General features: G+C 52.5%; 1 protein-coding gene across 1 annotated transcript; it reads right to left on the bottom strand.

Moving 5' to 3' along the window:
* Positions 1–141: 141 nt before the first annotated feature.
* Positions 142–19,761, bottom strand: Katnb1 (katanin regulatory subunit B1). Its single transcript, XM_051169221.1, has 20 exons — positions 19,613–19,761; positions 18,081–18,376; positions 13,219–13,349; positions 10,344–10,461; positions 5,865–5,965; positions 5,512–5,553; positions 4,963–5,046; positions 4,680–4,795; positions 4,411–4,482; positions 4,140–4,290; positions 3,838–4,028; positions 3,596–3,726; positions 3,199–3,249; positions 2,297–2,364; positions 2,065–2,184; positions 1,818–1,967; positions 1,517–1,593; positions 1,365–1,439; positions 1,101–1,217; positions 142–853 (listed from the first exon to the last, which is right to left on the bottom strand). Exons 2-20 carry the CDS (start codon positions 18,118–18,120, stop codon positions 721–723), a joined length of 1,968 nt encoding a protein of 655 aa, XP_051025178.1. The 5' UTR covers positions 18,121–18,376; positions 19,613–19,761; the 3' UTR covers positions 142–720.
* Between the last annotated feature and the right edge of the window lie 2,237 nt (positions 19,762–21,998).

The raw sequence follows: 21,998 nt of genomic DNA, 5'->3' as shown, positions 1-21,998 counted from the left end.
GCAAGGGCTTCTCTCTTCTTGATGGCAGACTCTGAAGGGATGCCACCAGGGCAGAGACCAGTGCTCACCCAGCCAGCAATCACAGAGGCAGCTTCCTGTGAGCTGTGCAAACCACTCTAGAGCACCTTCCAAGGTCATGCCACCATCTAGCCTTTCAAGGCATCCAGAGGTCAAAAGGAAGGCAATGACAGGCTCTTAGCCAACCTAGTGGTAGCTAGACCCAAGGACAATTAGGCGTGTGGCTAAGACACCTGTGGCCTCACCTGTTCGGCTTCCACTTCCTCTTCCTCAGAGTGAAGCTGACCCGGTAGGTAACCCTTTGCTTCGTGCCTGGCACTCTGTTGTCCCCTGCTGGCCACAGCCGGAAACTGCACTAGGGCTTGGAGTAGGACAGTCTCAGCCTCACAGCACGTCTGAGAGCCAGAGGATAGCCCTCGCATAAGGAAGTCAGGAACAGTTATAAATTTAATAAATCTGCCTGATAAGTTACAGCAGCAGCTCCAAGACTGGAGTTGCCCTGAGAAGCAAGGGCTGTGCAAGACTGCAGCTGCTGCCAGACAGGAAGTTGAGTCCACAACTGTGAAGGTGGTCAGTGGGTTGGCAACGGTGCCTCCAGGATAGCCATGAGGGCAAGAGTGGAGGCCAGGCTGAGGCTCGTGGGCCATGAGCAGACAACAAACCAGAGTGTGAGGCCAAGCCAGCGAGCTGCTCACAAACTCCTCAGTCCAAACTGGCCATGAGTAGGTGCAGCTCACGGAAGGCACTGCCATGGCGGCCACTCAAACCCGACTTGCTCTTGACGAGGCCACTGATGCTCTTGAGTTGTTTGAAGCAGAGTCGACACTTGTGCAGCCTGTAGGCCAAGGGGCAGCACCTGAGGATGCAGTCCACCCCACCTGGCCATGATACCTGCCAGGCCAGGGGCTTTTGCTCCCCTAACCACTCCAGTCCCCCAAGCCATGCCAGCGTGCAGGGACAAGCTAGGCCCTGGAGGAAGCCATGCTCTGGCCTAGCCATACACCTCCCGAGACACTGTTCTCTGTAAGCTATTTAGGACAGCCACCCACAAATGAAGATGAGAAGTAGACCATCCCCCTTACCTCTCCTCTCGGCTGATGTCCACACCCACAGAGGGTGGGGCTGCCAAAATGTCAGTGATAAGGGGCAGGAACCGCTGCAGGATCAGCTTCAGGGAGGTGCACCCGGTCTGGACATAGCTTCAGGAGCAAGATGGATGGAGTCATACATAGATGGTCTCAGAGCCAGAGATGATAAGAGAGAGAGAGGGGTCCTCCACAGATGGGGCATAGAGGTGTACATGCCTATTTCCACTCGGATGGCTCCAGGGTAGGAGGGGCCCCTACCTCTCATACTTGCTCTGCAGAAGTTTCTCTATCTGCGGCAGCACTGTGGTGCACAGGTCCAGCTTCCACAGGGAGCTAGAGAAACAGCTGGGTGTGATGCTGTCAGCCAGCCCTGACCACCCCGCTCTTCTCCTCCTCTTGAGGCCACTTACGCTTTCTGGTTGACAATGTTCAGGAGGTCCACCACCACAGACAGGTCATTGATGGCCACTGCAGAGTCCACTGATGTCTGCAGACAAGTTCCATTAAGAGGATAGCACAGGATGGGAGTGGGTGGGGTTGGAGGCCATGTTAACAGATTGGGTGGAGGGCAAGGCGCAGCCTGACATCAGTGCTCAACTGATGGAAGCTGGCCACTGTAACACCACAGGGCTGCCACACCCCAGGGCCCCACTCTGTGGCTTCTTGTTTAGCCTAAAGTCCAAGCAAACAGGTGCTAAGGGGTCGCCTCACCTTGATATCTCCTGTAGTCCACACGGCTCGTACAGTGTCCAGGTTCTTGTGGCGGCTGGTGAGTACTACACACATGGTGTCATGGCCTTTGCGTATCTGTGACATGGCATCCTCGTCCACCAGCTCTGCCTGCTGGGGGAGCTTCACGGCCTATGGGGATGGTACCCAGATGCTGGCATGGGAGCAGATAGCACACTCCATTCTCTTTTCAGCCCTCAACCCCACCTCTTGGGCAGGCCACACTCACGGGCAGGAAGTCAGAGGCCTTTAGGCCAATGGGCTCATTCCGTGTGGCAGGGATGACGACAGGCTCACCCTTGGGTGCAGGAGTGGAAGTCATGACTGGAGGTCGTGCTGGGACCTCGAGCTGCAGGGAGCAGAGGCTGAGCTAGCACCAGCCTGAGCCTCCCCTCAGCTCCTGACAGGAAGGTCCCAACTCTGGCTCGGACCCATAGGACACCCTCTCTGCTCAGACATACATTTGGCACTGGCAACTGCACATCCATGGCTGGGCTGGGTTTTGAGGCCTCCTTTGCTGTGGCTGTGTCTAGGAGTAAAAAGAAAAGCTCACTGTCAGCCTAGAAGGACCTAATAGGAAGGGGTCAGAGGTCAGGGTGGGATTCCATAATGTCTGTGATTGGGAAGGATCAGGAACTAGCAGATGGACAGAGGGAATCAGGGAGCTGGGAGCCTGTCAGTAAGTGGGGATCCTGGAAAACTGAGGCAGGGGTTGTCCTTGGATGTGTATAGATAGGACCCAGCAGCTTCAGGACAATCCTGCCCTTAGGAGTGGCGATTGTGAAAAGGGCAGATGAGTGGACAGAAAGCAGGAAACAGGGAAAGGCTCTCAGGAGACAGTCTCACTAAGATGCACTGGGTTCCCAAAGGAAAGGCAGAACAGAGATGCTATGGAGGATAGACCCTTCGCCATTCCAAAGCACACCGAGTGTCCCTTTCTTCAGTCTCAAGCTTCTGGCCAGGGCTCTGTGGGTCTGGCCTCCAACTTGGCTCTCTGGCTCCTGGTCCAGGTCTGGGTTCTGATGATCCTGATTCCTCCCCACCCCCACCCCCCAGATCTTGTCCCCCCTCTGCTCACTAGCCCTCAGACCTCTGAGAGCCTTGCTCCCCTAGTATCTGCAGTAGACCCAGTCCTCACAGGCATGCGTGCGTGTGTGTGTGTGTGTGTGTGTGTGTGTGTGTGTGTCCAAGCATTCAGGCAAGGGCTTCAGGGAGGCAGCTGCCTGCAGCCTTCCTTACACAGCCTCCAGGGCCTTTCCCTGGGACCAGGCACATGGGAAGCACTTTTAGGTGGGACAAGATCTAATTGGGTAGGCCAGGAGAGGCAAGGCCTGGTGCTCAGAGGCAGCACTGCCCAACTCACCGTCTTCTGGAGGTGCCGGAAAGGGCTCAGTTCTCCGGGGCGGTGTCCGACCTGCCAAGGCAAAGGGGGCTGATCCTTAGGTTCCCATAAGCTCTCTGGGAATAGGCCCTGTGTGTGGTCAAGGTCTTAATAAGATGGACGCATTGATGGACGGTCATCCCCAAGCACCAGTTCCTGGCCCCATGAACCCATATGCACCTATAGACCCTCTTTGCTTAGAGCAGGGCAGAGGGCTGGGCGGGACCCACCAATGAGTGGCTGCTGGACCTCGGCTTCAAGTGTCCAGGTCCCTGTTTCTGGAAATCAGCCCAGTACAAGATGTGGAGACCAGGTAAGTTTTAGGGGATACAGCCATAGCTGGGTATGGGGCCGTGAGGTGGGGGGAGGGTGGTCTCACTGATGCTGTTCTTGGGCTGGAAGATTTCATTGTAATCCTCGGCGTTCTGGATCTCGGCCCGGGACTCACGCTCATCCCTGTCATCTTCACTGCTGGGGCTGCGCCGCTCACTCTCTGAGCTGTGCTTTACCCTAGCGGGTGCAGAGCCAAACACAAGAGGCCAGGATCCTCAGTGAGGCCCAGGGCTGAGGGTTCAGAAGCCTTCTTAGGACATACACCCTGCCAGGGCCATCGGCACCCACCTCTGAGGCTTGCTGCAGGTTGTGCTGGGCCGCTCGTAGATGCGGCGGAGGGAGACACCAGGGTTGGGGGTCTGTTGTGTCAGAGGCTGGCTAGCCTGCACAGGGTCCTGGGTCACAGTTCCTGTCCTGGTGACTCTCGTCAGGTCCACCACATAGGAGGAGACATTACTCTGGGAGAAGGCCACACCTATCTGCGGGACATAGCTGAGTTGGTGTGGAGTGGGGCCAGACCCCAAGAGGCCCGGTAGATGGGACTGGGAGGGGGAAGGGGAATGGCGGGGGGGGGGTGACTTGACCCTCACCAGCTGGTCATTGCAAATGGCCAGGTCAGCCACTTTGCCCCAGTTGACGAGGACCACATCAAAGCAGCGCTCAGGCTCCCAGCCGTAGACACGCAATGAGTCCTGGCAGCCGCTGTATAAGCAGCAGCCATCGGGGTTGAAGAGGACACTCCTAGGCCAGGTGAGAGTGGGCTGTCAGGCTTAGGGCCCTAGCTGGTACCCGACACCTGCAGAGGCTTACCCACATCCTACTGTTCGACCAAGGGGCAGAGGGCCCACGAGCTCTGCGTACCTGACAGGCCCTGGCTCCCCTTCAATGCAGCTCACCACCTGGAACTTCTCCAGGTCCCAGAAGCGGATTGTCCTGCAAAGATGGCCACAGGAAGCCAGTCCCTCATGCTGTCCAGGGCCCTCCCAGCACTGCCCCAGGAAAGTACAAGAGCAGGACACTAGCCAGGGGAGGGATGCGACCAGGAACCAATCCTGGCTTAAACTTAGTCTATGGTGGGGATAAGAGAAGGAGGGGGCAATTGTCAGGCAATGTGCCTTATTCCTCCTCACCTGTCAGAGCTGCCAGAAGCTAAGAGATACTCATTGGGGTGAAACTCCACCACGTTGACAGGCCCTGTGTGACCAGGGAACTCGGACATCATCTTGCCAGCTGTCAGATCCCATAGCTGGAGCAGGGTGGGAAGAGGTAAGGGCCAGGCAGTGCCCTCGGTTGTAGGCCTGAGCTCAACAAGCATGAGGGCACAGAAGCCCAGCCCACAGGGAGGTCAGGGCCCAGCCTGGGCATGATCAGCAAGCCTCTGGGCCCAGCCTGCATGCCCACGTCAGGAGTTACCTTCACTGTGTGGTCATCTGCTGCTGATGCCAGCCACTTCCCATCAGGGCTGAACCGGAGGCACCGCACAGCCTGGCTGTGCCCCTGAGAAAGAAGACGATGCAAGCTCTTTGGATGGGCCTGGATCCTATGGCACCTCCCCATGCCCACTGCCTGCCAGGGCCTTCTTAAGGGCGAGACACAGAGAGGGTGGACGGTCACTACTGGGAGACATGAGGGACACTTCCTTTTATGTGTTCTCCCAGGCTTCCAGTATTTCATGACCTCCTCCAAAAGCCGCTAAGGAAGGATTCTGTGGGTCAGAGTATCGCCACATACCTATGCACAGGAAGCCTCGCACCCAGAGACACCAGCAAAAGCAACTATGGAACACTTTTATCTATGTGGCTCTGGGGACTGGTGGAAAGCACTTCATCCTACTCCAGGTGTGTTGAGGTTTCACCTGCCATGGACTGCAGCCCCTCCCTCTGCCCCTCCCCACTGTAGTGTGGACCCAAGCTATGATTGAAGCCACATAAGGTCATAGGTAATTTCGCAGGCCACGCTTACCCTATATCGGAAGACACAGCCTTTCCTCCTGATGTCCCAGAGCTGCAGGGGAGAGAAGCAGGGGTGGGGTAGGGAAGGCGGATCAGGAGAGGTTGTGGTGGCCCTAGAGGCTAGGCCAGAGGGTACAGTGCAGCTCTGAGCAGGGAGGACTTCATACCTCTAGGTCATGACAACCCCAAAGAAAGAGGTTGGGAGGTTTGCCCAAGCTGTGCACCCCAAGTTGAAGTGTCTGGCCAGAGTCCACAGGTCCTCTATCCCAAGGATGGTGAGGACGCTGCCATGGAGGGAGGGTCCCCTTACACTTGACATAGGCAGAAGTCTGGTGGGAAATGGGTGGCAGGGTGTCACCTCACCTTGATGTTTGTGTCCTGGGAACCTGAGGCCACAAACTCGCCATAGGGGTGGAAATCCAGGCTGCAGATGTTGGCTTTGTGCCCCATGAGTGTGCGAAGAACTAATGAAGCAAAATAAAGCAGAAGCCCCAAGTCAGTGTTAGCTAGCCAGCAGGGGGCAGCCAAGCCCATCTGGGTGTACAAGGCTGCTGGGCAGCAGTGGTCACAATGCTTGATCCAGGCCATGTGGCCATGCGGCTACTATGCAGGGCACATAGCACCCAGGACAGTACCAGGGGGAGAGCAGGGAGCCTGCAGTAGGGGATCTGCTTGGCTGAAGAATCCAGGAAGACAAGGACAGTATCAAGTGGATGGCAGTCATGGGCAAGAGGAGGATATGGCTGGGACTCACAATGCCCAGTGGGATGGTACCTAGATGGCCTGAAAGTAAATGGGAATGCAGGACACAGGGAAGACGCAGCCAGGAGCAGACTAGTCATCTACCGCTGCACTGTGACACATCTAATGTGAATAACAAACTTGTGTCTGGAGTATTCCAGGTAGTGTTCAAATCCTCCTCTTGTCTTGCTTTTTGAAAGTTTTATGCTTCAACTGCCCGAATAAAGTCTACCAGCCCGTGAGTGCCAAGGGGTATAGAGTCTAGGAATCCTTAGATTGTGTCAAGGCTTAACAGGGCCTGAGCTCTCACATTAGGGACAGACATGCAAGGATCTAAGCACAGGTGGACTGAGTAGCTCTACTGCAGAATCCACCCATGCACACTAGGATGAGCTTGGCAGCCTGACAAAGCTAGCATCAGTCCTGGCCCTGCTTCCTCATGGCTGTGACACCCTGGGCCATCCCTATCCTCTCTGACCTCCAGGCTGGTTGACAGTAAGAACTAAGAAAACGAACACCAGGTACTAAAGAGTGCGACCATGCAGGTGTCAGTGGCTCTCATTCTAGTTGCTTCCTAGAGGCCTGCCTTCACGGCCTCCAGCCTGTCCTTGGGACCTTCCTCCCCAGACCGAGAGCATGTGGCTTCTGCCTCTTCTGGTCTCAGCAAGGATGCGCTACTCCAGGCTATGGCCATCTAGGTACCCCCTGTCACTGCACGTCCACTGGGTACTTCTGGTGTCCAGGGGCCAACTATACACTAGCTCAGAGTCCCTCTGACACTGCTAGGAGTTGAGGTGTCCTCCCTGAAGCTGAACTGCAGAGGATGGACAGCAATTAGATCACGGGCTACCTCTGGAGTCCCACCTCTGGAGCCAGAGCTGCCCAGGCAGGAACAGCGCCGAGGGACCAGCTGTCCTAGCCAGGGTCAGCCGACACCCAGCCCCACTGTCCATCTGGCCCCAGTGCTTGGTTTCTGGTGGACACAGCAGCTGGGATGATGCCTTCTCCTCGTGCCTGAGGATTCCACCAAGGCACCTGACTCATCCGTGGTCTGGATGTCCAACTCAGCTGCACCCCACACTGAGCCCTTAGCTTTCCCTGCTCCTTCGCTGTCTTGTATTGCTAGAAGCTTAGCAAGCCTGGGTAACACTCTGCCCTAGTCACCTTTGCCTTGTTGCCACAGCAAGGGGAAACTCTGTCACTAGAGGCTGTGGTGGGGCCTACCCAACACAGGCCAGCTTCCTGAGGTGTGGGTGCCTTCCTGTGGGATCCACGGAGCCTGCGCCCTTGCCTCCCAGCTGAGTATGGAAAGCTGGCAAGACCACATTCTTCTACCATGACATCTGCCCTTACTTGTCTTTCCAGGGGATGCTTAGCCTTGGTCACAGGCTCTAGGGACTGCCGAGCGGAGGAGATTTGGACCTGTCTGCACATGTGGGGACCGCCAAGGTCTCCCAGCGGGCTGGTTGTTCAGCCTCTGCCCACATCCTCCAGTGTTAACTGTGGCTCTCAGAAGCCCCTTTGGACCGAATGCTTCTGGGGATTCTCATCTCTTCTGGCCAGTGGGGCGGCAGTGGCCCTGAGATCTTAGCTCACCCTGCTGGGAGCAAGCTTGAGAATCAGCACCTTGAGGAAGTCTGGACAGCAGAGAGCACTGGGCCAGGAGTACTGACACCAGGATTCAAGTTCCAGGTTCTGCCACCTACAGCCTCAGGGTTTTCACTAAGCCCTGTGCCTCCCACCTAACAAATTGGGAGGCCCTGCCGACCAGCCGTTATGGTCCCTTTCCACCTTGCTATTTGAAGGACTCACGCTCATCTCCCAGGTGAAGCACAGTAGTTGAGGAAGTCTGGGTTGGACTGTGGCTTCATCGCTTTTCCCTTTGGCCCTTGCTCCCTGGTGAATCATGAAGCGTGGTGATAGTCACTGGGGACCGCCTGCCTTCTCAGTCAGAGCCTGCGGTCATAGCATGGCCCTCTCTACCTCTCATGTCCAGTGAGGAGCACAGAATTCTCTGAGGCCTGGTGTGGCCTGGCTGAAGAACCTTTGCTGAGACACAGTACACAGCTGTTGCTATAGAGGCATCTGCAGCTGTGCTCAACACGCCATCAACATGTGGTCACTCCAGAGGGCTAAGGGATGCCATCTAGCCAGGGGGCCAAAACACAAAACCACCAACCTTCCTGAACCAGGTTCCTGAACTGCAGGGCACACATGCCAATGGCTACTGTTCTGCAGCAGGGCCTTTTAGGCTTAGCTAGGCTCAGGAGCTCTCACTAGACAAGAAAGGCTGGCCCCAGAAACAAGCAACCCAATTCCACTCAGGTCTCCTGAGGCTGGCCTGAGCAATGGTTGGGGAAAACATGCTGTGTTAGCTGTCAATACTGCAGAGTAGGGAAGGGGAGTTCCACATCAAATTCCAGACTTTTCTGACAAATCTGTGGGGCTACTGGGGCTGGTGGCTCCCACAGAGAAGATGGCACCCAGTGTGGCCACAACCCACAGTGTGAGTTTCTAGACCAAGAGGAACCTGTGAGGTCCAAGCTCAGATGTGAGAACGCACCCACAGAAAGGCTTGTAGCTGCGAGGCCAGGACACATCCTACAAACCGAGGAAGGAAGAGGGAAGGAAGAAGCAGATCCCATGAAAAGGGCCAACAGAACAGCCCTGGATTCTGCCAGAAACCCTGGGACCTAAAAGCAGTGCAGTGGCACCTTTAAAATCCCACTCTGTTTCCACCTAATTCTACACTTGAACTCAAAGTTGCTTTCAGCCATGGAGGGTCCCTAATGCTGTGCCTGCCATTTGCCCTCAGGGCCAGAGAGCAAACCAGGGCCTCATAGATGCCAACCAAGCAAGGGCCCTACTGCTAAGCCATGCACTTTGAGTCAGCATGGGCTTGAACTTGCAATCTTCCTGCTTCTGCCTCCTGAGAGCTCAGACTCCAGGTATGTGATGCCACACCAAGCTCCCTTCAGCTTTTTGTAGTAGATCATGGAAGAAGAAAGTGCTCCACTTGGAGAGGAGGAAACCACAGTAGATCCCAGGACAGCCAAGACAGAGATGAGGAGGCCATGGGTGATGGCTAGCCTGCAACCCAAGGGCTCCCAGGTGTGGGGCCTGAGGAAGAGAGAGCTGGATTGGGGGGGGGGCGGGTTTTGGAAGCTGACCCCTCTAGCAGTGCACCTGGGATGATGATTAATGATGCTGTGACAGGAATTTTGAAAATGCACATGGAAAAAGGAGCAATTGTTCACTCCAGGGAAACTGAGTTACAAAAAGAAACACTTGGGGTCCTTACGGCACAAACACTGACCAAGTAAACTGTAACACTGCAAAGACAGGAAGAGAAATGTGGGCTACTGGCATCAGGCCTGGGGTGGCCACTGAGAGCCAAGTACTGCCTCTCATTGCAAGAGGTCTCATTTGAAGGACTTTTGTTTGTTTGTTTGAGGTGGGGTCTTACGCCATAGGCCTTCAACCTCACAGCTGTCTCGCCTCAGCTTCCACTGTGAGGGGCCAAAAGTGCAGAGCCATGGGTTTAGGAGAGGGTGGTGGTAACAATAGCACAGAAGGGAGAACGGAGGCTCTAGGACAAGGGAAGGATCGCAGCAAAGGCCTCATGGACCTTGCGCCATCAAGATTCACGCTAAAATGAACTTTTCAAAAGTGTGTGTTATTCCTGTCAAAGTGAAAATAAAATGAAGGCAAAGGGAAGAGAAGCGAAGAGAAGATCCAGCTACCCAACACCTACCCCAAGGTGGGGTGTGCTCCCCAGTATCGGAATGGTTCTCCCTACATGCCTACCTATTCACATGCCCTGCAGGTGCCGTCTGGTGTCTCATGTGCTTCCAGATTCTGAATACACATATGTACATGTACACACACACCTTACTGTTCATCACTTGGGCACCTCATGCCAGCACTTAGGAGATGGCAGTGTCCATGCTGCTGGGTTGAAGGAGTGGTATGGATGGCATGCCACCCACTCTGGTTAGTGCTTGAGGAACAGAGCACCCGGACCTCCTGAAGGAGGCAGCCCAGTGCCCCAAGCCTGAAGTGGGGCCCACACACAAATCAACAGTAAGCAGGGAGACCTACTTTTGGCAGCTTCCAGGTCCCAGACACGGATGGAGCCGGACTGGGAACCGGCTACGATGAGCTCCTCAGGGGTGTTGAGGCGGACACTCTCCACAGGGGACGTGTGACCTGTCAGGCTCTGCAGAGGAGAGAGGGGAGCAGTTCCAGTGAACTGCAGAGGTAACCCCCCAGCTACTGCCCTGAATTTAGGGTTCCCAAGAATGGATTCAGTAAGAAGTAATACGTGGTGAGATGCTCTCTGGGGCTCCACCTATGCTCTACCTCAACTGAACATGATGGCTCGTCAGCACCAGGGATAAAGCAGCCCTTCAAATGGCTGTGACCCTAACATTTGGGAGATTGAGGCAGGAGGATGAGATCCAGGCCAGTCTGGACTACATAGCGAGATCCAGGCCAGCCTTGGTTACACACTGAGACCCTGACTTAAAAAGGAAGGAAGGAAGGAAGGAAGGAACGAGGGAAGGAAAGAAGGAAAGAAAGGAAAAAGGAACCAAACTAAATCCAGGTATCTTCAGCCTTATCCCTTCTATAGAGAGTGCTCCTGGAATGAGCATCATCTAAAGAAATGGCTCTGGGCCACTGGAAGGGAACACAGGGTCAAGATGAGATGCTAAACCTTTGCCCTGAGTCTGAACGCTCCCATCCAGGCTACGCCCATCTCTATGCAAGCTGAACACATCTCTACTGCCTGCCCCCTGGGTACCTGTCCCTGGGTGCCTGTCCCCTCCACCCCTGGACTATACCTGCTTCATGCTCCCAGGGGCCTGGGAAGGTCTGCTGGAGGATAAGTGGGTTTTTGCAGATCTATAGCACTCAGAGCAAGGAAAGCTGGGCCAAGGAAGGGAGGAAGTGGTGTCACCTTCAGCTTCTGGGAGGGAAGGCCAGAACCCAAGTGCATGGTGTCTGTCATTCTCTGCTCAATACTGGCCCCTCAAAACCTTTACTAAAGCAACATTTCTGATGGGGACATGTGAGAAACAGTGGTAGGGGTCTACATGGACCCAGGCTTCCGGGACCACAACTGGGCAAAAATAACCCCCATGAGAAATAGGCATTCTCCTCAAACCCACAGTCCAAGGCTGGGTGTGGTGACACACACCTGCAACTTCAGCAGGAAGGATCAGCCCTGGTCTCTGATGCAGGACAATTTCCAAGCTCAAGGCCAGCCTGGGCTATACCTAAGACCTTGTCTCAAAAAACCAAAAGCAAAACAATTCTTCAGGGACCTTATTCTCTGCAAGCACAAACCCAAGGTTATTCAGGCCACGAGGCTGGAGTCCGTGCAAATGTCCACCACAGAACTCCTCCAAACACAAGGAAGACTGGGCTCTGCAAGGCTAAGATGGTGTACACAGAATGAGACCACTAGAGGGAAACCTATTTATTTGTCCATGGACTAAATTCCAGCACACAGGAGGAGGCTCGTTATCTCAGCGAGGACACAGAAGTCATTAAAGGGAGAAAGACTTGATTCACCTTCTTATCTTTTGGGGAATTTTTATTTTTATTTTTTAAAATATTTAGGCAAGCACTCTACCATCAAGCTACATCTCTAGCCTATGCTGAATATGTTTTAATTTATGTGTATTACTTTGGGATCTTGTAGGGAATGAAAAGATTCAAGTTCTACAAACAAAAAAATGGGCTGGAGAGATGGCACTGGCTGCTCATCCAGAGGACCTGGAATCAATGCCCAGCCCCAACATGGCAGTTACCAACCATCTGTGATGCTAGTTCCAGGAATGCCAATGCCATCTTCTGGCTTCTACAGGCACTGCATGCACACAGTGTACAGGCATACATGCAGGCAAAAATACCCATACCCATAAAAATAAAATAAAACAAATACATCTTAAGGAAAAAATTAAAACCAAAGCAATTCTCCTCCTATGGAAGCCTGACATACTGGCTGTGATCTGAGTGTGTCTCGGTTTTACTCAGGCTCACAAAAATCACTGAAATGACCAGGTTTTCACCGACAGCCATCACCTTCCCCCATTATTTGTTTACTTGACCAAAAGTCAAAAGAATGACAATTGGCTAAAGTGGCAAGGACACAGGGCCCAGCCATGCTCCTGTACTGTGGGTGAAAATGCAAAGTGACTTCTGGGGCCTGCTGTGACAACTTCTCAGACTTGCATACTCTGGGCCTAGACACAGTGATCACGGACAGCTCAAAAGTTTGGACAAGTGAGAATGCTTGATGGAGTGCAGCTTAGCTGGAGCCAGCAGCCCGGCTGATGACAGGGTGTGGCTAAGCTAATTACAGCTCATCCCTGTGATGGAAACCAAGAAGCCACTTAAGAGCGTGCTGTAAATCAGTATCTGTTGACACAGGAAACTCCTCATGACCTTGTCATTCTATAGAACCAGGTCACACAAGAATAAGAGTCTGAGGTACACGTGTGTATGCACATCTGTGTCTTCTACTCCACTATCTAGAAAGGCACAGACTGAAACCTGGTTGACTTTGGACAACAGAACTGCCTGAAATTACTGTTTTTCCCCCTCTGCTTATGCTAGCCTGCCTTGGAGAGCAGCCTGCAGCCTTGTATATGGTATGTGATCAATACAGCTGCTTAGAGAAGGGCCCCCAACTGACTTCCCTCTGTTCCTTTCATTAGACAAAGCAATACCCACCCACAGCTGACACCTGAATGTGGGGCTCATTTAAACTGTCCCATGACCACCTTGGAGTTCTGTCCCACACCTGTGTCATCCCTCTTCCTGAGGGCCAGCTGTCTTGGGCTATCCTGGGCTACTCTGAGCAGACAACTGGGGTAGCACTAATAGTGTGCTGGGCCACTCTGGTGACCTGGGATCACAAGTGCCTGCAGAGCTCCCTCCCCCTCCCCTGAGGGCGGTCATTACTCACCATGATACAGTTAGGCTTGTTGATGGACCACAGATTGACACGGCAGTCATCCCCACCAGTAGCCAGTAGCCTCCCCGAGGCCTTGCCCAGCACCAAGGAGGACACATTGCTGGCATGGGCAACGATCTCTTCTACAAGGGAAAGGAGGGGAAGAAAGTGGTCAGGGACTTTGACAGGCCATATGGAGGATGCTTGGCCACCAGCTCTCTGAACCCGATGTCCAGACAACCCTCATCAGCTTGAGGACAAGCAACAGGACAAAGTGTGGGCCAGAGGCTGAGAGGACTGTCTTTCCATCTCAGTTCCCAGCTCTTAGGCCTCCTCCTGAGTTCCTTTCTCTTCACATCAGCTGGCAACACAGACTGCACAGTACACCCTCCACAGACACACACATATTCAACCAACTGCTGATGGGGCATGCTTGGGATAGGTGCATCCGTAAAGCTGGGCACATGATGCACACTTGTAAACTTGGCACAAGGGAGGCTGAGGCAGAAGGGCCTTGAGTTCCAGGCCAGCTTGGGCTACAGGCAAGACCCTGTCACAAAACAAAACAAGCACCTGTACTATCAGTATAGGTAGACTGTTCCTCGTTGCTAGTTCATAAACAATACAATGCACAAATTATTTAAACAACACAACACGGTATTCAGTATCACAAGTAAGAGATGAGTCAAGGAACCCAGAGCAAGTGCGGGTTTCTTTGCAAATGCCAAATCATTGTATAAAGGACTGAGTACAGGTTGGGCGTGGTGGCGCAGGCCTTTAATCCCAGCACTCCAGAGGCAGAGGCAGAGGCTGGCGGATCAATGTGAGTTCAAGGCCAGCCTGACCTGCAAAGTGACTCCAGGCCAGCCAAGACTACACAGAGAAACCCTGTCTCTAAAAACCAATAAAATAAAATAAAATAAAGGACTGAGTGCATGCAGACTTGGCTATCTATGTGGAGGGGTCCTGGAACCAGTCACCACAGGTACTGTGGGAGGACAAAGTTCACTTTGAAAAACTGGATTCTTTTTTTTTTTAATCTACCTTGTCTTAAGCACTAATACGCAGACAGATTAATAATACTTTTTCTATGATACAAAAAAGCACTTAAAATAAATTTTTCAAAAAATGGACCCACGCATCACCTAAGTGCCTTTTAACCACTCAGGTGCCACCCATACAGACACCTGGGACATACCTTCAGAAGAATTCAGGTACCCTCTAGATGCCTGTCCCTGGCTCCCAATTCAGAATTCTGAATCAGGTGCTAACCTGAGCTCTGCCAGCTGCACAGCCTAGGACAAGTCATTGACCCTCTAAGAGGGTCCCTGTCTAGACAACAGGATGACCCCAGGGCCAGGTCATTGGGAACAGGCTGAGAGGCAGACAGAAGACTGGCCACTGGGACAGAGTGGCCAACAGGGTCCCAGGTAGGCAGGGAGTAGGTTCCACAAGGATAACGGCAGGAGGCAGCAGAGACAGCAGGAGCTGGGTGGGGGAAAGCTGACCCTGAGGACTCAGAGATAAGGCCTATGGACAGTCCACCAGAGCCCCCGGCTTGGACCATAGCAAGAGGGCCAAAGAGGGAACACAGGTGGGAACTGCGGACCTTAGCAGTGCTCCAGAAAGAACAAACTCAGCAGAGAAACAAGAGAACGACTAGGCCTTCCAAGCCAATCCCTGGTCCCCAATTTCCTCTGGGAACAAGTAGAAAGGAAAAGACAGGTCTCTCACACAGACAAAGGGAAGCTCCAATATGCAGATGCCCTTAAGAGGACAGGCTTGGGTGACACAGGAGTAGGACGTCATGGCTGTTAGTAAAGGGCTCCTCCCTTACCGCAGGTCCTACGCTACCTAGTCTGGGTAGCTCTTATGTGATCTGCAGACCACAAAGAGACTGGAAGACAGGCCCAGAAAAGACAGGCAGTCTGGGCTTCCAGAGACACCCAGGGTTCCAACCCAAGGCACAGCTTCTGAAATGACATCTCCCTGCAGGGCCTAGCAATGCACAGCTAGCAGCAACCCAACCAGAGTGAGAGTTCCTTGTAAGCCTAGACACTTCCAATCTAGGTACTGGAAAGCCTGCCACCTGGATCCAGTGGAGAAGGGGTTTGCTCTAATTCTCATCTCAACCACAGTCTTATCCTCTGCACACATGGGACAGTTGCCCTCAGGCTTGAGCTATAAACCCTTACACATCTGTCCAGCCCGGCAGGAGGGCCATGCAGCTGTTCCGGAGTGCTCAGCTATGCAGGCTCCACCCCCTTATCTCTGCAGCCACACCCTGAATTCGTCAGTGGATCATCCCCCTGCCCCCAGACACCTTCTCTGGTTCTCACCCTCCCCAGGCAAAGGGAGGAAAGTCTGGCTGATTCCCACCCCAGCAAGCCACAGGATGGCCTCCAGAGCCGGCCACGAATGGGTAACATTAGGACTTCCAGGCAGCTGCTCCAGGCCTGGCCACTGGGAGGCTGTGGAAGGAGTTTCCTGTCTTCAGGCTTCAGGGGGATCACATGGATCCTGGGCAGGGCCTGGCACAGGTTGGGGGGCAGCGAGGGTAGGGTATGATGGCTCCCCTTTAAGTAGGGGCTGATGGGAGCCTGTGCAGACAGGAAGCCACAGGCACAGCCCTCACAGAAGGCTCCCTCTCTAGGTGGCTTGGAAAACACCAAGCAGCAATGGCCCACTTGTGGGTACTGGATTTTCATGCAAGCAGATCATATTTTTCAGTGTCTCCTGGCAGGCCAGGTGACAGCTGCTGCTTTCCCTCCTGCATAAGACAACGGCACCCTCCCCAACCCAAGCCCCAACAGTATAGCCTAGCACATTTCAGCCAAAGCTGGGGATCACTCCTGGTCCACCCACAGATCCTAAGGACTTACAACCTAGGAGGAATATACAAAGGACAGGGGTTCAGCAACCCCACACTGGTAAAGAGCTTTCTGATCCTCACCACACCCTTGAGCCCCAAGAAGCCCCAGCCTATGTGGCCTCAGGCTATCTACCCATAAACCTCTGTGCACAAGAAACTGTCAGATCCCCCAAATAGTTGAGCACATTACTGGCTGCTGCTTAATCCTTTGATGCTTGGGGTCTTTGATGCCAAAGGTCTCCTGGGCATGTGCCCCTGCAGAACTCACTAGGTTTATGTGGTACCACTTTCTCCTTGCTGACGTGTGACAGCGCCATAGCTTTTGCACTTGCTGCTCACTCACCCTCTATCCTCATCAGTAATTCACAGACTCAAAGCACACACAGACACACACAGATACATACACGTGCATATGTGCTCAAATTTAAAACAAGAAAGGGATGTGGTTCTGATCCTTGCCTATGCTCTCCCAAGCTGAGTGCCCACTATCCAGTGACTTTGGATATTTGGGCCCTCACTTGCTCCCTAGCATCTGGTTCTACCTTCAGGTAGGGTAAACCATTACAGAGCTGGATGCATAGTGCCAATAAATACAAAGCTGCTCCACCCACCGGAAATATACCTTTCTTGAGTGCCATTAACAGGGTTCTCCCAGAACCCTAGAGCTTTGGAAAGCAACTTGAAAATGGTCCCAGTCTCTTGTTTTACAACTGAGGAAACGGAGACCCAGAAAACAGCTTTGCCCAGTCTCCTTATCTGCCCAGGGATGGCTACCGCAGAATGGGACCAGGCACAGCACACCAAACCTATGACAACCAGCTATAGCTGGGGAGAAAGCCACAGATGTGAGATGCAGGTCCTACAAACATGATCTCAGAATCCTCAAGAGCCTTTTAGAGGCCCCAAAAGAACAAAGGTGGGATTTTTTTTGTTTTTTGTTTTTCTTGTTGGGGGGGGGGTGGCGGCACACAGAGTTTCTTTGTGTAGCCTTGGCTGTCCTGGACTTGCTTTATACACCAGGCTGGCCTCAAACTCACATCAATCCTCCTGCCTCTGCCTCCCAAGTGTTGGGATTAAAGAGGTACACCTTTGGTACTCTCATTTGCTCCAGAGGAGTCTTCAAGAAGACACATAGCATGTAATGACATCATCACTACTGTCAGGTTTGAATATATATGTATATTTGTATGTATGCCTGTGTGTCTCAGTACTGTTTTTCAACATAGCATATATGATTAAATCTAATTTCATAATCGAAAGCCCTTTGAGGTCTTCAATAATTTAAAAAAATATGTATTTACTTACTATGTATACAATGTTGTGTCTGCATGTTCAAGCGCATGCTAGAAGAGGGCATCAAATCACATTTTTAAGAATATGAAAGAGCCAAACATGGTGGCACAGTTCTTTAATCCCAGCATGCAAGAGAGAGAGGCACATGTCCTGGGCTACCCAAGGCTATAGAGACACCCTATCTCAATAAATAAATAAATAAATAAATAAATAAATAAATAAATAAAATAAATAAAATAAAAGAAGAATATAAGAGTTTGGACTAAAGAATTCTGAACTGTGTTTGCTTGATTATACTTCAGAGGCCTGCCAGCATCTTTGTGCACCCTCACATCCATCCCAAGACACTTTCATCTGGTAGAGGAAGAGGGACGTGGAACACATCTGAGATCCCTAGAACACCTTTCCGCCTTTCTCAACACACTCTGCCCGTCAGCCCAACTGACAATCCACTGACAGGATGGATTTCACGTGAGTCTTGGAGCAACCACAGGGCATAGGTGCAATTATTTTGCTGCCTAGACAAGGAACCTCAGCCTCAGTAGGATTAAGCCACTCGCCCAATGTGATCTGCGTATCTGTCTCCCTTAAAACAAGGACTGAGTCTCCCTCATGCCAGGAAGAGGGGACTGAGCTGAAGGTTCGGGCTCCCCAGCAATGGGCAGCTCACAAAACAACAATGTGATAGAGAAAAATACTAAGTACTTACGCAACTTCCAGGCAGTCTTGGTGACCACAGGGGTGGCCATGCTTCAGGGGGTGGCACCTGAGACCTCACCCACAAAACGAGTTGTGCTTTCTCTGTGGGGTGGGGGTGGATCCCCCCCAGATCCGACAATCAAGTTGGCAGGGAGTTCCCACACATCCAGGCAGAGAGTCCTCCTCTCCTAGGCCAGGACTGCCTGGTGGTTTAGATCGTCCGCTACCAAGCTGCAGCCTGTACACATAGGTCAGGATCCCAGATCATGGAATGTCAGGCTTGGGCCATGTCAGCTCAACACCGGGCTAGAATACAAGCAGAGGGGATCCTGTGTTAGGAAGAGCAGTTCCCTGGGTCACCAAAGCCATTTCAGACCCCAGTGCCTGAAGGTGCGGTCCACCCTGGGTCTGAAAACCTGACCAGGGGCACCTCTGTGACTCAGATCCCAAAAGTAAAAGACTTCTTGGTAGCTGGGCCTAGTGGCCCATGTCTTTAACCCCAGTACTCAAAAGCCCAGGCAGTCAGGAGAGCCTTCATCAGTTCAAGACAGTCTGATCTACATAATGAGACCAGACCTCCCTGTCTCAAGGAAGAGGAGGAGAGAGGAAAAGAGGCAGAGGAAAGTAGGGTAAGAGGAGGGAGAAGGAGGTGGGGAGCTGACTGACTTCTCAGAGGATAATAATGGCTGTCTTAAGTGCCAGCACCTGTAGCAGAACAGGGAAGAACACGTGTCTGCAGTTCACACAGATTTGCACCTCGTATATTGGATGGGACGCTGGAATCTGAGGCTATGTTTACAGGCCCATGAGAGGCACCCAAAAGGCAAAGAGAAAGACCCAGAGACAGAGACGGGGGGGGGGGGGGGGGGGGGGGGGAAGAGGGGGGGGGGAAAGAGAAGGAGGGAGGGAGGAAGAGAATGACAGTAAAGGCCTTCTGGAGGATCCTGAGGGTTCAAACTTCTAGCACCCCCCCCCCCCCCGCCCATCCCCAACTTCTGATAAGGGAACCACGCCTACTCTCAAGGGCATAGCTAGGAATTGAGTTTCCAGTCCAGGTGTGAGTCGGAATGACACCTCAATTCTAAAAGGCCAGAACATGGATGGAGCCTTCCACAGGCACGGCCCTTCAGTGCGTTCTCTTTCTCTTGTCGCCTGTGCGCCCACTCTGGCACATCATGAGCTCCTTAAGTTGGCCACGCCTCGCCAGACCCTCTTTACTTCTCTTTCTCCGCTGCTATCAGAGTCCCCCCCATTCATTCGCTCCCCTGTCTCTGGAGCCCCAACTCAATCCGGTCCTCTGCATGCCCTCAGCCCTCTAGTTTTCTCTCTCCGGCCTCCACACACCCGTCCTGCTCGCTCATCCCAAATCTTGCTCTGGTCCCTCAGCTTCGCCTGACCCTCCGCCCCTCTGTCTTGAGGGGCACTGGCTCCAGCCTGCCCGGGCCGAGAGACCTCTGCCGGCGACTTGATTGTCCCCCTCCAGGTTCGGCGAAGACCAGGGCCATCTTCCCCTTGATTCCAAGACCCCGAGGGCCACTCTACCTGCAGCTGTAGCTCTGGAGGCCAAGGCTTCCCTCCAGGCGCGACCCCCACATGCCTCCATCCTCTGCCCTGATTGGCCGCTGCTTGACAACCGACCCTCACAACAAAACCTCCGGCCTAGAGTCCCTCCCACTTCACTTCTTACACCAATCAGTCGCCACGGACGCTCCGCCTTCCTCTGGGATTTGACCAATGGAAGCAAGCGCTTCTGCCGATTTGCGTAACTACCCGCCTCCTTTTCCTGACTCAGACTAATCACGAGAAAGAAGCGTTTACGGACCGCCCTTAGGTCTCAAAAGAACCAAAGCGGGCTTCTGTGTCCTTAGTCCCGCCCCCAGTCGGCTGGCTTTTTCCGCCCTTTTCCTTCGCGTCCTGGAACCCGGCTATGTTTGAATATCCGCACCCGATGGCAGCTGCACCAATCACTTCAGCAACAGCCTTAGTTTGACCAATAAACGTCAGCGTTGTTGGATAACAAATTCCGAGCTAACCAATGGGAAGAGGACTTCTGGAGCAGCGTGAAGTCTCAGATCTTCCATATTGGAACAGGGCAGCCTGGATATTTTTTTTTTTTTTTTTCCTCCGCCTTCGGCTAGTGGTGTTGCCGGCGTGGTCTGAGGACTTGGATTGTGCTGGGATCCACACATCAGGCGTGAGTTCCCTGATGGAGGCCTCGAGGGAAACAGCTTGATTACATGTGGAGCCGATGTCGCTCCCAGGAGTGCGTCCCTAGGATTACGGTTGGATGAGTAGGTTTGTGGCTACTCTCGTGCAGAAACCACGGAACTAGAGAACAGGAGAAAGGCTGATGTGTGTGACACTTCGGGGGGAAAGGCTTCATAACCCACCCTGACATGGGTGTGGTGTGGTGTGTGTGTGTGTGTGTCCTCCACTCAGTCGCCTTTGGTCGGGGCTGACAGCCCTAAACGGTAGGAACTCCCCATTTGTAAATGAGGAAACTGATGATGTGATGAAAAGACCAAAGATGTGACTTGAACCGTTGTTCTTAAAGTCAGGGCATGCGAAGTCCCTACTAAATGCAAAACCTCTACAGGACAGAAGACTTCCACCAGCCTCCCGTACTTTGGGAAGTTGGCCCTGAGTATTATTTGGGAATTATTAAGAGACCCGGATTCGGAGAATAACATTCTATCAAAACTTTGTAGCTTGCTGTTCAACTTTTTATTATTAAAAAAAAAAAAAAAGTCAAATTCTTGATTTTGACACATTTTGCCTTACCAGCGTTGTCTATGTATAACTATTTGAACAAAACTGATCCCAAGACATTTCAATCATGACAAGACTGACCATGAAGTTTTTTTGGTTTGGTTTGGTTTGGTTTTTTGGTTTTTCGAGACAGGGTTTCTCTGTGCAGCCTTGGCTGTCCTGGACTCGAGTTGTAGACCAGGCTGGCCTCGAACTCATAGCAATCCACCTGCCTGTGTCCTGAGTTCTGGGAGATTAAAGGCGTGCCACTACCACCCCCCCTACCTCCTCCACCCACAACAAGAGCATGAGGTTCTTTAAGGACCCTTAGCCACATAACCAGTGTCACCACCCCTAAGATAACTTAATCTTTGAGCATGCAGAATACATTAAAATGGCCTTAATCATCCCTGATACACATAATTCTAAGTAGGAACAAGACTGGAAATGCATCTCAGTGGTAGAGAGCCTTGACTAGTATACAGGAGGCACTAGGTTCAGCCCCCAACGCTGGAAATAAAAACTTTCTAGAAGCAAGAGAAATGGCTCAGTGGGTAAGAGCGATTGCAGTGGGGCTGGAGAGATGGCTCAGTGGTTAAGAGTACTGACTGCTCTTTCAGAGGTCCTGAGTTCAACTCCAAGCAACCACATGGTGGCTCATAACCATCTATAATATGATTTAATGTGTACTGTATACATAATAAATAAATCTAAAAAAAAAAAAAAAAAAAGCGATTGCAGTGGAAGAACGAGGCCCTGACTTCAAATCCTCAGCACCCATGTAAAAAAAAATCTCAGCACGGCTGCATGTGCGCCTGTAACCCCAGTGCAATAGGGAGCAGAGACAAGAGGATTGCTAGGGATTCTTGGTTGCCATCCTACCTCCAGGTCAGTGAGAGATCCTGACTAAGGGAACAGGGTAAAGAATGACAGAGCAGAATATGCATAGATAGCGTAGGACTTCTACATACATACACACACACACACACACATACATACACACACACACACACACACACACAGTGGTCATTCTATGTCTGTCTCTCAAAACTCTCTTCCCCCACCCACCCTACCCTTCCTCTCCTGTCCTCTCCTCTCTCTGTATCAAGATCTATCTCACTTTGTAGATTAGGCTGGCTTTAAACTGGCAGAGATCAAGAGCTGGGATTCAAGGCCACTA

Source organism: Acomys russatus, chromosome 26 (genome assembly GCF_903995435.1).
Source record: "Acomys russatus chromosome 26, mAcoRus1.1, whole genome shotgun sequence".
NCBI classification, from domain to species: Eukaryota; Metazoa; Chordata; class Mammalia; order Rodentia; family Muridae; genus Acomys; species Acomys russatus.
Note: the sequence above shows the minus strand (reverse complement) of the source record. Positions and strands in the feature narration are given on the sequence as shown.

What these genes read in the sequence shown, in the direction of transcription:
- Katnb1 (XM_051169221.1), bottom strand. Translation starts at nt 18,120, where the DNA reads ATGGCCACCCCTGTGGTCACCAAGACTGCCTGGAAGTTGC. An exon ending in GGGGAGCCAGGGCCTGTCAG is followed by an intron (nt 4,291 to 4,410) that starts GTACGCAGAGCT and finishes CACCTGGCCTAG; the next exon opens with GAGTGTCCTCTTCAACCCCG. An exon ending in CCAGCCCAAGAACAGCATCA is followed by an intron (nt 3,250 to 3,595) that starts GTGAGACCACCC and finishes TTGCCTTGGCAG; the next exon opens with GTCGGACACCGCCCCGGAGA.